The 16,279-nt window shown below is 44.3% G+C and overlaps 1 protein-coding gene and 1 pseudogene across 7 annotated transcripts in view; one reads left to right on the top strand and one right to left on the bottom strand.

Moving 5' to 3' along the window:
• RBM6 (RNA binding motif protein 6) overlaps window positions 1-16,279 on the bottom strand; it is a 170,204-nt gene that overhangs the window by 43,088 nt on the left and 110,837 nt on the right. For 6 of the 7 annotated variants that reach the window (XM_053598699.1, XM_053598698.1, XM_053598697.1 and 3 more), the window contains one exon: window positions 190-264. In XM_053598699.1, coding sequence (XP_053454674.1) covers window positions 190-264 — 75 coding nt within the window. Of the gene's footprint in view, window positions 1-189; window positions 265-1,661; window positions 1,669-16,279 lie in introns of those variants that run through there. The other variant, XM_053598703.1, reaches the window with a different exon arrangement.
• Window positions 12,529-14,190, top strand: LOC128591242 (josephin-1-like; annotated as a pseudogene).

The raw sequence follows: 16,279 nt of genomic DNA, 5'->3' as shown, positions 1-16,279 counted from the left end.
TATGGGACCGGCACCCTACTCCTTGAGCCACAGGTGCCGCCCGATGACCTTGTCTTAATCTCCAGTTCATCTGAAGTAAGTAGAAGAAGAGCTTTTCCCTTGGCAATGTATACCACCAGGCAGCATTCCTGGAGATGTGAAGAATATGCTTGATGCTTACTTTTAAAGAAAGGAATTCTCAGTACTTACTCGTTTGCAGTACCAAAAATCCAGGCTTGGTACATACTTAAGAGTAACCTCTTTGTCATGGATCATTAGAGTTCCCTGCAAAGACAAAGACAGAAGCCATCAACATAAACTCAGAAAAAGAGAGACAGAAAGGCACAGACAGCCTTTCCAATCCATAAGTTGAAACATTTTATAGAGAGAGTTTATTCATCAGCAAAAGGAAACGGCTGTTTTAAGCCACAGGCTTGAGGCAGTGTGGCAGACCAAGCTTAAGGAAAGGGAGTGAAAGGTGCAATTGGTCTTCGGCCTTGGCTCCTGCAGATTTGGGCGATGTCCTTGGACAGGCAGGCTAGGTCCAGTCTACTCATCCAGAGGTCATGTAATGAGTTCTCATGAGTCCCAGCAAATCCCACATCTGGCTCAGGAGCCACCACACTATATCAAGATGTAAACTCTTCCTTCTATAGGACAAAAGGCATAGGAGTCCTCTCAATTATCTTTTCCACGCTAACTCATATATCTTTGGAGAAGTAGTAAGGGCTGTATATTTGGTGCCTGAAAATTTTCTTTGGAACACTGGCCTCAAGGTAAAAGCATCATAAGAAAAACATACAACATCAGAGGAAGAAGACAGGAAGGTCAAAACTTCATAGCAGGCTATATCCTTATAGCACGAAACTATGAAGTAGTTGCGATAGCAGTAGCAGCAGCAGAATCACTCTAGTGTGCAGCTTACACAGTGAGTTAACTCTGTGATCTCAGGAGCAACTGTTGGCAAATAAGCCTTTGGGAAAGTCTGGCACAGTAACAGGTAGAAAAAGGTGCTCAATAAGACTGTTTTAGAGGCTGGGCTCAGTGTCTCACACCTGTAATTCTGCTGTGAGCTATGACACCATGGCACTCTACCAAGGGGAACAAACTCTGTCTTGAGAAAGAAAGAAAAAAAGACTGTTAGAGAGTTCCTTTGCCTCTCCATTTTGATTTTTCACATCAAAAGGAGAGTTTTAGAATGGGCTCAGTGGCTCACACCTGTAATCCTAGCACTCTGGGAGGCTAAGGCATGTGGATTGCTTGAGCTCAGGAGTCCAAGACAGCCTGAACAAGAGCAAGACCCTGTCTACTAAAAATAGCAAAAAACTAGCTGAGCACCTGGAGACCCAGCTATTCATGAGGCTGAGGCAAGGGGATCACTTGAGCCTAAGAGTTTCAGGTTGTTGTGAGCTATGATAATGCCATGGCACTCTAACCAGGGTGATGGAGTGAGACTCTGTCTCAAAAAAAAGAGAGAGAGATTGTATTTTTATGTTGCGTTCAGCGTAAATCAAAATGAAACAAAAATCTGTTTAAGTGGCTCAAAAAAGGGCCATGTGAAAAGGAAAATATTGGCTAAAATTTTACCAATAGAGAATTAGGATTTAGAGGGATGGGATTTGAGTTACAGTCCCATGGAAACGCTTTTGTAATTCAGGATTATGGGTTCTGTATGTATGTACCTTATCAAATTATTATTGCATTTAGGTTGAAATAAGGATCAAAATTGCATTAAAATAGATACCTGAATGTTAAAAAAAGAAAAAGAGAGAGAGAGAGAGAGACTTTTATTTAACCAACACTAGCCAGCAGATACAGCTAAAGTAAAGCAGAAAAAATTCTCTGCTGACTGACAAGGGACCCTAGTCCACACTAGTAAAAAAACTAACTGACGGGGTGGTGCCTGTGGCTCAAGGAGTAGAGCGCCGGTCCCATATGCCAGAGGTGGCGGGTTCAAACCCAGCCCCGGCCAAAAACCACAAAAAAAAAAAAAAAAAAAAAAGAACAAAAAAACTAACTGACGATGACTTCGAAACTAGCCCCTACACTGTGTTCATTCTCCCTCCTGTGGGGTCCTCCCTGTCTCCTGAAATAGGGCTCTGAGTTAAACAAGTCAATTGTTTGCAAATGAACTTCAGTTTCTTGCTCAAATCCATAAATCTGTTAAATAATGCTTTACTTTTCTGCTTTCCACACACAGAATAAAATTATTGTCTTTTCAAAACCAAAGCTATGGGTGATGTCCTTGGGGAGGCAGGCTAGGTCCAATCACTCATCCAGAGGTCATGTAGTAAGTTCTCATGAGTCCCAGCAAATCCTCCACCTAGCTCAGGAGCTACCACATGCTTTTTTGCCATTATGTTTTCTATTACCGACTACCTAGGTCTTGGCATCTGATCTTTGAGAAACTGTTTTCCTGACTTGTTCTCAAGGCTAATAAGAACAGTGATAGGCTGGGGGCACCCTTAGCTTAGTGGTTAGGGCACTGGCCAGATGTTTCGAGACTAGTGGGTCTGAACTCAGCTCAGGCCTGCTAAACAAAACAAACAAAAAAAATAGACAGGGTGCCTATAGTCCCAGCTACTAGGGAGGCTGAGGCAAGAGAATTGCTCGAGCCCAAGAGTTTGAGGTTGCTGTGAGCTAGGATGCGACCGCACTCTACCGAGTGTGACATTTTGAGATTCTCTCAATTAAAAAAAAAATTAAGAACAATGATAAAGGCCAGGCAAGGTAGATCACGCTTATAAACATAGCACACTCTGGGAGGCTGAGGCAGATGGATTGCCTAAGCTCAGGAGTTCAAGACCAGCCTGAGCCAGAACAAGACCGTTTCTTAAACAAACAAAAAAATAGCCAGGTGTTGTGGCTGGCCCTTGTGGTCCCAGCTTCTTGGGAAGCTGAGGCAGGAGGATCATTTGAGCCTGAGAGTTTGAGGTTACTACGAGCTATGACACCACAGCACTCTACCAAGCGCACCAAAGTTTGACTCTGTCTTAAAAAAAAAAAAAGGAAAAGCTCAGTGCTCCTAGCACAGTGGTTATGGCGCCAGCCACATACACTGAGGCTGGCAGATTCAAACACGGCCCAGGCCAGCTAAAACAACAATTAACAGCTGCAACATAAAATAGCCGGGTGTTGCGGCAGGCGCCTATAGTCCCAGCTACTTAGGAGGCTAAGGCAAGAAAATCACTTAAGCCCAAGAGTCTGAGGTTGCTATGAGCTGTGATGCCACGGTACTCTACTCAGGGTGACAGTTTGAGACTCTGTCTCAAAAAGAAACCCTGCTAACATTCATGAAGTCTTAGAGTCAGAAACTGCTAAGTACATTATTTTATTAATCCCCTAAATGATCCCATGAAGTAACATTATCTTCACTTTACAGATGAAGACGTGCTCAGGGAGGTGGGGTCACATAGCTGGTGAAGGGCACAACTAGGTTTACATCAGGGGCTTCAAAGAAGGGATCCCTGAACGCAACATAAAAATATAATCTCTCTCTTTTTTTTGAGACAGAGTCTCAAGAAGGGATCCCTCATTACTCTTGGTCAGTATAAGGGACAGGCCACCTGGCCTCAGGGGTCAAACAGGAAAGAGACAAACTCTGCAGGCACAGAGGATCAGGGAAGCACCACTTTGCCAAGCTCTACCAATGTAGAAAGTTAGTCAAGATGAGCCCCTTCCAAGCCCAGAGACAGTGTATCAACATCATTTAAGAGCATGGACTTGGGGCCAGGTTCCCCAAATTTAATGTCTACCTCAACTCCATGGCCTTCACCAAGGTCCTTAAACTTCTTTGTACTTTAGTTTCCTCATCTGTAAAGTAGGGATAACAGTACCCACTTCATAGGGTGGTTGTGAAAACTAAGTATATTCATACATGTGAAGAGTTTGGCATGGAATATAGTAAGATCTCAATAAATGTTGATTATTTCAAGCCCTTTGTGTTACAAAAAGACCACATCAGCAGGTGAGACTAAAGGGATGAAACAGCCACTCAACATTTCACAACAGGTTTCAATCCCTTGAAAGACTAAGCTTTCCTATGGAACAGTCACTACCTATCAGAACCTGTACTTTTATGATAGTACTTTATTTTAATTGTCAAATTACTAGTCTAGATCTTAGCATTCAGACTAAATCTTGTTGCACTTTTTTTTTTAGACAGTCTCCCTATGTTGCCCTCAATAAGAGTGCCATGGCGTCACAGCTCACAGCAACCTCAAACTCTTGGGCTTAAGCGATTCTCTTGCCTCAGCCTCCCAAGTAGCTGGGACCACAGGCACCTGACACAAGGCCTGGCTGTTTTTTTTGTTGTTGTAGTTGTCATTGTTGTTTGGCAGGCCCCTGCTGGGTTCGAACCTGCCAGCACCACCACCCCCACCGTGTATAAGGCTGGTGTCCCAGCAAACGAGCTACAGACACCCAGCCTATTGTTGGACTTTTATTCTTAGCACACTATCTGATATGGAAAAAGAGCTAAATAGACTCTTATTGAATGAATAAAAGATTGAATAAATGAAAGACTGAATACAGCCAACCCCCACCCCGCCCCAAGGACAGGAATACTTAGCACACAGTGGGTCTGGAGGGAGACATTATTGTCAGAGCATATACCTGTACATCCAATACATAAAACATGTGAGTTGCCATTTGAACAGCTGTCCCTAAAACAAGGCACCACTGTCAATTTCAGTCAATTGCAAATTCTGATTCTACCACTTGGTGGCATTAGTAGATTCAGGAATTCTAAGTACTTAATACTTATCAGACAAAAAAATATACCTTTCCAATAGCAATGGATGACCTTTTGTCAAGAATAGGGAACTCCCGGGGCGGCAACTGTGGCTCAGTGAGTAGGGCGCCAGCCCCATATACCAAGGGTAGTGGGTTCAAACCCAGCCCCGGCCAAACTGCAACAACAAAAAAATAGCTGGGCGTTGTGGCGGGCGCCTGTAGTCCCAGCTGCTCGGGAGGCTGAGGCGAGAATCACATAAGCCCAAGAGCTGGAGGTTGCTGTGAGCCGTGTGACGCCACAGCACTCTACTGAGGGCAGTAAAGTGAGACTCTGTCTCTGCAAAAAAAAAAAAAAAAAAAAAAAAAGGTTGCGGCATTAGGAAGGTTGAGAACAGGGTGGCTCAGTGGCAGGTTCGAACCTGGCCCCAGCCAAACTGCAACAAAAAATAGCTGGGTGTTGTGGCGGGTGCTTGTAGTCCCAGCTACTCAGGAGGCTGAGGCAAGAGAATCACCTAAGCACAGGAGTTGGAGGTTGCTGTGTGCTGTGACGCCACATCACTCTACGCAATAAAGTGAGACTGTCTCTAAAAAAAAAAAGAGTAGGGAACTCCCCCTGCCAGAAGGCCCCATCAGCATGTCAACTTTGAGATTACCTTCCCCTCTTGTGTTAATAAAGGCAATGATTTCTTATTGCCTACAGTCTCCTACAACTCAAGCAGCCTTTTTGTTTTCTTTAACCTGCACGTGGCCAGACAAAAGGCTGCTGGCAAACACTGCTAAAGAGTGTTAAATGGTTTTAACATCACTGTTGAAAGATAGCCAGTTGTTTTTATTTTCCTTCCTCCTTACAGCCAACTGTTTTAATTAAGAATAAACAAAGGAAAAACTTGAATGAGAACCATCGGGTTTATCTATGATTTGACTCTCCTGCCAATATGTAAGTAGCACAGATGTATCATGCACAAGCATGACACATATATGTTGCACCACTCCCCATCCCTGCCAGGCCCTTTCTCTAGATTTCACAAAGCAGAGATCTGCCAGCGTCTCCTAGGAAAGTAACCTATTGGGAAGTTGGATTAATGAATGGGTAGGATGATGCAATCACTTCCAGGGGATGCCCACTCTTAATTGTCTATTAACTACCATCTTCCCACATTAGAATTTGTATTTATTATTTGAATGATTGGGTTATTAAGCTACTCAAGCTAAGGTACCATGAAAGCCATGAGTCTGATTAACTACACCTGGTTCCTAAAGAGGTACCATATATTTGAAAGTAAAACCAAAGATACTACCAGTATGAGATTGAGTTAAATTAACACTTGCTGAATTCCTCTTAAACTCAAAGCCCTCAGTTGTCAAAGTTACACATAGGTGATCCTAAGTACATTTCACGGCGTCCTATGTGAAGCTGAAAATGGCAAAGCAAATCCTTACCCTCTACACCTCAAGGATGCTACAGAGGAGCAAAGAGTTTACAGGCTGTTGAATTCAACATCGATATTCCCATTTCCTTTTTCACTAGCTGCTCTTTTTTTTTTTTTTTTATTTCCCACCAGCTGCTCTTAAGAGACTTCAGGACTTCATTTTGTGACTACCAGCCTATGAGAAGAGTTGAGATTTTACCATACGCTCCAATTAGATAATAACCAACCTTCAAGGATTTTTAAGTTAGTGGAAGATAAAAGAGAAAAATGGAACAGGAAGAACATTTCTGGCCATCAATTTTGAATCTTTGTTAAAGACCTTCAACACAAGCTTAGTCACAGCTATTTGTAGTACTGAGAAAACAAATGCTGCGTGATGTGTAGATCTTTCTATGAAAACAGAGACAGAAAGGATCAAAAGGCAGGAGGAAAGTATGTGAGCCTTGTGAATACAACTCACACTGAAAAATCAGTAATCACTCATTGTTGATTTGTGTTCTTCCAAACAATGGTTATTAGTTGCTGAGAACTGGTACTGTTTACCAACAATCCTCATTTTTTGGGGGGCGGCGGGAGACAGAGTCTCACGTGGTCACCCTCGGTATAGTGCCATGGCACCATAGCTCACAGCAACCTCAAACTCTTGGGCTCAAGCGATCCTCCTGCCTCTGCCTCACCATCTAGTTTTTCCATTTTTAGTAGAAACAGGGTCTTGGTCTTGCTCAGGCTGGTTCTGAACTCCTGAGCTCAGGCAGTAAACCTGTCTCAGCCTCCCAGAGTGCTAGGATTACAGGTGTGAGCCACTGAGCCCATTCTAGGACTCTTTTTGATTTGAAAAATCAAAATGTGAGTCACCACGCCCAGCCAGCAATAATAATCTTTATTCAAAAAGCCATATATGGTTTATGAAAGTATTCTTCACAAATATCATCTCACTAGATTCTCAAAAGTAGGGTGTATGTATAATCTTTACACATGGGAATGTATGGCTGAGATACATGGAATAGCCTATCCAAGATTACAAAGCTAGTTAGCAACACATACACATTGACAGAGAGCCAGTCAATTCATAATACATGCCATGCCAAAGAGGTAACTTCTGATGAAAAGATGTACAAGGTAAAGACTATAGGAATTCCCAGGCAATGGACCCATAGTGAGTTTTTACGGAGACCACCACAGAGGCCTTGCTTCATGATACCACTGCCAATCACCTAAACTGGGCTGCTCAAGGTGGCCTTTCTGTTCTTAAAGCACCTACCATTACTTCAGGTCCTGTGCTTAAGATAAAGACGGCTGTTATTGAATGGCCACTACTAGGAGTTTCAAGAACTATGACAGATCAATAGACCTGCAGAAAGAGAAAGCAAGAGGAAAAGGAACAGATTTAAAACAGGTGTGTGTCATTTCTCTTAGAATAAAAGGGTCCTTTTCTTTTTTTTAATAAAAATCATTTGTAAAGCAGGCTCATTCTTTATAGTCGAGGATATGTTATGGTGGAAATATTTTGTAAAATGTACTATTCCCAAACCAAAACTAAAATGAGACAGAAAGAGGAAAGGAAGAGAGGGATGAAGGAAGAAAGCAGAGGCCAGAAATCCTGAGGGACACACAGAGAATACCCTATGGTAGCTTTGTAGCTCTTCCTATTGATCTTCTTCATTCCCTCTGCTTTGATTGGCTTTTTACTGAACAGAATCTGAGCTGTACTTTGATCATCCAGGAAATAAGGCCACCATGGGATCTCCACTGAAAACAAGACTTCCACTTCAAGGTTGATGGGCATGGTAACACTGTCCCCTACCCCTTTTGAGATACCTTTGCTTGGCCAAATGAAAGCACAACAAAAACTTTTTCTAAAATGTTCCTCAACAACAAACTTTATAAACTATGTTCATCTTATCCGATACCAGCATCTCAGAATGGAGCCAAAACCTTAATTGTGCTTTATGATGCAAAATGGCTGACATATGTTTCACTGAGCCCCACCCACCAGGGTAGGAGCTGGGGTGGAAGTCCCAGGGTAGAAGTTAGGGTTATTTTAATGGCCAATCGGTGGCTCACACCTGTAATCCCAGCACTATGGGAGGCCGTGGGGGTGGATTGCCTGAACTCACAGGTTCAAGACCAAACTGACCAAGAACGAGACCCTGTCTCTAAAAACAGCAAGGTGTTGTGGTGCGTGCCTACAGTCCCAGCTACTCCGGAGGCTGAAGCAAGAGAATCGCTCAAGCCCAGGAGTTTGAGGTTGTTGTGAGCTATGATGCCACAACTCTTTACCCAGGGTGACCAAGTGAGACTATCTCAAAAAAAAAAAAAAAAAAAAAAGGAGTTTTTTTTTTTTGTTGTTTTGTTTTTTTTTTTTTTGTAGAGACGGAGTCTCACTTTACGGCCCTCAGTAGAGTGCCGTGGCCTCACACAGCTCACAGCAACCTCCAACTCCTGAGCTTAAGGCGATTCTCTTGCCTCAGCCTCCCGAGTAGCTGGGACTACAGGCACCCGCCACAACACCCGGCTATTTTTTGGTTGCAGTTTGGCCGGGGCTGGGTTTGAACCCACCACCCTCGGTATATGGGGCCAGCGCCTTACCGACTGAACCATAGGCGCCGCCCAGAAGTTAGAGTTTATGAACTCAGCTCCAGGAACACAATACACTCCAGGCCAGACCCTGACATAGAGAACTTATTTATTTTAAAGGTATCTGGTGCTGTGAATATATTTCATCCACTCCACTACCACTCCCTGCCACTCTTACATGTATTCTTTTTATCTTTTTCTTTTTTTTTTGAGACAGAGCCTCAAGCTGTCTCCCTGAGTAGAGTGCCATGGCATCACAGCTCACAGCAACCTTCAACTCCTGGGCTCAAGCGATTCTCCTTGCCTCCACCTCCCAAGTAGCTGGGAATACAGGCGCCTGCCACAATGCCTGGCTATTTTTTTTTTTTTTTTTTTTTTTTGGTTGCATCTGTCATTGTTGTTTGGCAGGCCCGGGCTGGATTTGAACCGGCCAGCTCAGGTGTATGTGGCTGGTGCCTTAGCCCCTTGAGCCACAGGCGCCGAGCCTCTTACATGTATTCTAAAGTAAGATCCCCCAGTTTTAGAAAATGCCTCCTGTTATGATCAAAGAAAACTGGTTATCTGCAGTCTTGGAAATAATGCCACTAACTCAGATCCAGGAAGATTCAGGAAGAACAGACTGCCTACTATGATCCATAAGACTCTCCCATTCTTAGGTTCCATTAATTTTGCAAAAACAGAGGCAAAACCATAAACAAACAAATAAGTAAGCAATTAAGTACTGTAAATAAACAAATGAGCTAAAAATATTATTATATTATTATTTTTTTTGTAGAGACAGAGTCTCACTTTATGGCCCTCGGTAGAGTGCCGTGGCCTCACACGGCTCACAGCAACCTCCAACTCCTGGGCTTAAGCAATTCTCTTGCTTCAGCCTCCCGAGCAGCTGGGACTACAGGTGCCCGCCACAACACCCGGCTATTTTTTGGTTGCAGTTTGGCCGGGGCCGGGTTTGAACCGACCACCCTCGGTATATGGGGCCGGCGGCCTTACCGACTGAGCCACAGGCGCCGCCCAAGCTAAAAATATTTTCTATCCTTGTGAGAAGGGTCTATTACACAGACTAAATCTGCTAGGCAGATAAGGCACTCAGCAAATTCCTCCACTGACAATCCTCAGAATTCAGGTTTCTATAACTTCTATTTTATTTTTTTCATCTTTTCTCAGTTGGTTCCAATAACAAGGAAATCAAAATACTCATAAAGTAGAATAGATACAGAAACAAGATATGGCTTATTTTTGTCTACCAATTGTCTCACTTATCCCTAAAATAATTATGAGATATCCAGGACAAATGTTTTTAGTCCTAGATAAAAAATAAGCTTTCTCTAATAGCAATTAGGGCCATTTTCTTCTACCACATCCCCAGTGAAGGGCTGATTTGTATCATTTCTATAACACTCTTTTATATTCTGAGATGACTACTGTTCTAGTTCCCTGGCTGTTTTATTCTGGAAAAAGTGGACTCTAAATTCAATATCTAGGCATGCTTCACTGTCTAAGTCTCAAAATTGAGTCACTGCTGGGAAGAAAATAGGGTGATTAATTGTATTGTTTATTGGATAACATAATCAAACCATTTCTTTTTCGTTCTTTCTTTTCTTTTCTTTTTTTTTATTAGTATTAGATCATAGCTGTGTACATTAATGTGATCATGGGGCACCATGCACCATACCACCCTGAATGCGCCCGTTCTTGTCTGATCTTTTTCGTTCTTTCTTTTTTTTGAGCCAGAGTCTTACTATGTCCCCCTTGGGAGAGTGCTGTGGCATCACAGCTCACAGCAACCTCCAACTCTTGGGCTTAAACGATTCTCTTGCCTCAGCCTCCCAACCATTTCTTTTTCTTAAAGAGCTGATGATGAGAAGTGGTAAGGAATAGCCAAAAGAGGGCAAGGCACAGAGCCTCACACCTGTAATCCTAGCAATCTGGGAAGTCAAGATTGGGTGGATTGCTTAAGTTCATGAGTTTAAGACCAGCCTGAGCAAGAGCAAGATCCAGTCTCTAGAAAATAGCTGGGTGCTGTGGAGGGTACAGTAGCCCTTAGCTGCTCGGGAAGCTAAGGCAAGAGGATCACTTGCCCAAGGGTTTGAGGTTGCTGTGAGCTATGACGCCACTGCACTCTAGTGAGGGTGATAACTGAGACTCTTTCTCAAAAAAAAAGGGAATAGCCAAGAGAGCAGACTAAGGCTAAGATACTGCACAGGCCACACTGTTGAACCTACTATAAAGGCTGCACAGTTGTTCCCGAGGCATTCCCAAGACCAGCAGCTAGATATTCCTAGGTATCAACACTGAAAATAGACTATTTCTACTGTTTTTTTTTTTTCTTTTTTCAATTTGAAAAAGGGTGGTGCATGTGCCCACTTGTATGTGGCCTGGGTGGCAACCCTCAGCTCCAGGTGGTAGCCAGCTGCAATAAGGCAGAGTATCAGTGAGCTGTCCAGCAGTGTAGGGGGCTAAGGCCATGGTGAGCTGATGACTGCAGGGTGGAGGGCACCACAACCTAGGGGAGGGAAGGCTGCTTCCAAAGCTTTGACACAACCAGCAATCACACATTGGCCAATCCCTGCCAGATGTTCGCAGCAAGGGTTGTTTTATCCATCATCATGTGTTTTATCCACCATCCTAGGCCTTTTCTCCTAAGTCTGTGGCATCATCGTTAGAAAGAAATGGAGGAAAAGGAGCAATGTGACCAAATTTGGAACCCCTGAACCCTGACTGGTATTTGCAAAGAGGAAAATACAGCAGGAATGGCTCAGAACCTGTTGCTCAGTGGTTAGGGCACCGGCCACATACACTGGGGCTGGTGGGTTCAAACCCAGACCAGGCCTACTAAACAACAATGGCAATTACAACAAAAAAATAGCTGAGTGTTGTGGTAGGCACCTGTAGTCTCAGCTACTTGGGAGGCTGAGGCAAGAGAATCACTTAAGGCCAAGGGTTTGAGGTTGCACAACGGCACTCTACCCAGGGTGAAATAGTGAAAGTCTGTCTCCAAAAAAAAAAAACAAAAACAGAAAGACGCCACAGGTTTGGCGTCTGTGGATCAAGTGGCTAGGGCGCCAGCCATATACACCTGAGCTGGCGGGTTCGAATCCAGCCCAGGCCCACCAAACAATGATGGCTGCAAGCAAAAAATAGCCGGGTGTTATGGTAGGCACCTGTGGTCCCAGCTCCTTGGGAGGCAGAGGCAGAAAACTTACTTAAGCCTAGGAGTTGGAGGTTGCTGTGAACTGTGATGCCACAGCACTATACCCAGGGGGACAGCTTCAGGCTCTGTCTCAAAAAGAAAATACAGGGCGGCGCCTGTGGCTCAGTCGGTAAGGCGCCGGCCCCATATGCCAGCCCCATATACCGAGGGTGGCGGGTTCAAACCCGGCCCCGGCCGAACCGCAACCAAAACATAGCCGGGCGTTGTGGCAGGCGCCTGTAGTCCCAGCTACTCGGGAGGCTGAGACAAGAGAATCGCTTAAGCCCAGGAGTTGGAGGTTGCTGTGAGCTGTGTGAGGCCACGGCACTCTACCGAGGGCCATAAAATGAGACTCTGTCTCTACAAAAAAAAAAAAAAAAAAAAATACAGCAGGAAGATAGCAGGTTTTTTGAAAGCGGGGAGAAGAGGGCGAAGAAAGGGAAACAAGGTCTTACATTTTATAATTAAAATAACAAAAATTCTACACTTAGTGGTGGTGAAATACCAGTAAATGAAGCTGAAGGTTATTTTTCTATTGAGAAGAGAGAAGAGGTGGATTCTTTCCCCTTTTGATTCCACCTTTTTCTCCCAGTAACAAAATATAACTTATGGACACCAAAGAATAAAGTGAACGTTAGGTGTTTTGGAAAGACTGAGAGGCTCCCATTCTTCCTCAAGAGGGAAGAATAAAGTGATTTTTTAGACCTCTCTGGAACCTAAAATGAAAAACATGAGTTGCATACCACAGGAAGGAGATAAGGCCAAATCTGAATCATTGGAGCTGCCCCAGGCAGCATCCCCACAAATCTACCATGAGAAACAGTGCAGAGAGCTCTATACCCTCAATGTCTTCCAAGATAACAATGCCTTCACCTGGGAAATGCTTCAAAGGATTTTCCAGAAAGGTTGTCTCCAAACACTCATAAGTGTTTGGACACTCATAAGAAGAGCATGCTGGGAACTGGAAACCACAATGTGAATGTCATATGGCAGCACTTCAAACCAAAGGCTATGAAACTGCTAGGTGGGACAAACATAGGAATGTCAGTGTCATTACTCTCACTAATGTCATGGGCTTCATCATGAATCTATCCTACTGCCTATGTTGGGGTCCACTGAAGTTACCTCTCAAAAGGTAGCAGTGGATCTATGTTTGAGAAGCAGCAAGGGTCTACTATAACCTCAACTCCAAACTCAAGATGCCTGAGTGGACTGGAGAGGAGAATGAGCTCAGGAAATTTCTAAAATATCATTCGCAAGAACAGAACTATGATCAGAATTGGAGGACCGATATATAACATGGTTCTGCCCAACCTCCTTTAGTCCTGTGACAAGCTGTGGCCTATGCTGTGGTCTGTCCTTGCCACCTCCCCCAAACATGTCACCAGGTTTTTTCCCTTCAGATTTGACAGCACATAGGACAAATGTGTGAACTTTACAAGAACTGCCCAGTGTTTTGTTCCTGGAAAAGGAAAACAGGAGCTCTGTACTCTCTAAGGTCAATGATCACAAGATGTTGGGGGGGTGGGAGAGAGAAGTGTCCAAGCTTATTTTTCCTTTCTATAAGGACTTAACACAGATTCTGATGGAGTGTCACTGCTGCTCCAGACTCACCTAGAGATGCTCCCTCCACCAGAGGGTCTGAGGACACAGTACACACAAAGCCCATATGACTGGCTTAAAGGATCCAGAATAAGGGTCTCTCAGAGGCCAGGTGTGACTCACACCTGTAATTTTACCACTCTGGGAGGCCAGGGTGCGTAGATCCCTTGAGCTCAGGAGTTTAAGACCATCCTGAATAAGAGTGAGACTCCATCTCTACTAAAAATAGAAAAATTAGCTGGGCTTTGTGGTAGGCCCCTGTAGTTCTAGCTACTTGGGAGGCTCAGAAAGGAAGGAGGATCACTTGAACCCAGGAGTTCAATGTTGCTACAAGCAAGGCTGACACCATGGCACTCTAGCCAGAGACAACAGAGTGAGACTCTGTCTTTAAAAAAAAGGATGAATTGCCTGAGCTCACCGGTTTGAGACCACCCTGAGCAAGAGTGACATCTCGTCTATAAAAATAGCTGGGTCTTGTGTATAGGCAAAAAACCTATATGTCTTTGGCTCTGCCAGTCTGAGTGAGCTAGTAAATAATCTTGTTTGACACAGTCTAGGAGAGACCGTGATAGAACTCCATAAAAAGACCTATAGCCTGAGTATGTAGGAGGTAAAATTCCCATAACTCATGGCTGGCCTTGGAGGCTGGGGACTTGCATACAAGTCAACAGTATATCTTAGGAATGTCCAGGCTGTGTTCTTTTAAAGTAATTTAGTCTCCAGCTGGTTTGGGGCCTAAAAAGCAGGCATTCAAGCAGCCTTCTCCCCCTGCTATGCTCTGTGACCTTATCTTTATGTGAGTAAACGGCTGATGGCATAGTTTTCAAATAAAGTTATTTTGGGTAGAGTAAAAAACATAGAAGAATGTGTATCAGTTAATCAGTAAACTACCAGATACTAGAGAAGAGTTAATCTATTGTTACAATGTAGTTGTGTGATTAACAGTGTGTACATGCAGCACCAGTTATATAAGCTGGAGAGAAATAAAGAACTTTGCTGCTTGTCACCAGGTTGCAGTCTGATTTAATATACAATTTCAAAAAGCAGGTTTTATACTCTGAGACACCGACCACGCATAAGAATTCGGGCAACACTTGTGGTGGGCACCTGAAATCCCAGCTACTAGGGAGGCTGAGGCAAGACAACAGCTGAGCCCAGGAGTTTGAGGTTCCTTATGAGCTATGACACCATGGCACTCTACCCAGGGCAACAAAGTAAGACTCTGTCTCAAAAAAGGTGGTGAGGGATCAGGGCCAGGCGAAGTGGCTCACACCAATAATCCTAGCACTATGGGAGGCCAAGCTTGGGTGGGTTGCCTTGAGCTCACAGGTTCAAGACCAGCCTGAGCAAGAGCGAGACCCCCATCTCTAAAAACAGCCTGATGTTGTGGTAGGCACCTGTAGTCCCAGCTACGTGGGAGACTGAGGCAAGAGAATTGCTTGAGCCCAAGAGTTGGAGGTTGCTCTGAGCTATGATGCCGCAGCTCTCTACCGAGGGTGACTAAGTAAGACTCTGTCTCAAAAAAAAAAAAAAAAAAAAGAGGGGGGGAGGGGAGTCTCTCAGGAAACCATCTTTAAAACCACCAGTTTTGGGCGGTGCCATAGCTCAGTGGGTAGGCTGGCGGAGGCTGGTGGGTTCAAACCTGGCCCGGGCCAGCTAAAACAATAATGACAACTGTAACAACAAAAAAATAGCCAGGCGTTGTGGCAGGCGCCTGTAGTCCCAGCTACCTGGGAGGCTGAGGTAAGAGATCACTTGAGCCCAAAAGTTTGAGGATGCTATGAGCTGTGACACTATTACACTCTACCCAAGGTGACATCTTGAGACTCTGTCTCAAAAGAAAACAAAAACCCTCCAGTTTTATAGGAAGTTTATGCCAACCTGGGAGTTTTTTCTTTCTTTCTTTTTTTTTTTTTTTTGTAGAAACAGAGTCACACGACTCACAGCAACCTCCAACTCCTGGGCTTACGCGATTCTCTTGCCTTGAGCAGTTGGGACTACAGGCACTCGCCACAATGCCCGGCTATTTTTTTGTTGCAGTTTGGCCAGGGCGGGTTTGAACCCACTAACCTCAGTATATGGGGCCGGCGCCCTACTCACTGAGCCACAGGCACCACCCGTTTTGTTTTGTTTTTGAGACAGAGTCTCACTATATCGCCCTCAGTAGAGCGCCATGGCATTAACGGGTCACAGCAACCTCAAACTCTTGGCCTTAAGTGATTCTCTTGCCTCAGGCTCCCAAGTAGCTCGGACTACAGGTGCCTGCCACAACACCTGGCTATTTTTTAGTTGCAGTTGTCTTTGTTGTTTAGCTGGCCCGGGCTGGGCTCGAACCCACCTGCCTGGGTGTATGTGGCCGGCACCCTACCCACTGAGCTACAGGCACAGCCCCAACCTGGGAGTTTTATAATGAAAATTTCTCTTATATTCCAAGCCATGTGGTTGAATCCCACAACATTCTAGTGTGATAGAGGTGAAATGGATACTTAAGAGGATATGCTAACAACAAGCTGGGACAGGTCTGGGATGGCCCACTTCAGTTTTGTCTCTACCATTTTACTACATTGATTTGGGTGATTCTGAGAAAAAAGAGCAGTTTTTCCAGTTGACTCAAATCCACCTTTGAAATGAAACTCCACTAGTTTGGGATAGAGTTGAGTAAGGAAAGTATTGTGAAGATAAACTTCTCAGAGTTTACGTGCAGCCAGAATTAGTGAGATATCATAGGCTCAGCATCTGAGTCACTACAGTGACAAGCAGAACT

The sequence above is a fragment of the Nycticebus coucang genome, chromosome 8 (assembly GCF_027406575.1).
Source record: "Nycticebus coucang isolate mNycCou1 chromosome 8, mNycCou1.pri, whole genome shotgun sequence".
Lineage (NCBI taxonomy): Eukaryota > Metazoa > Chordata > Mammalia > Primates > Lorisidae > Nycticebus > Nycticebus coucang.
This window is presented reverse-complemented; position numbering and strand designations above follow the sequence as displayed.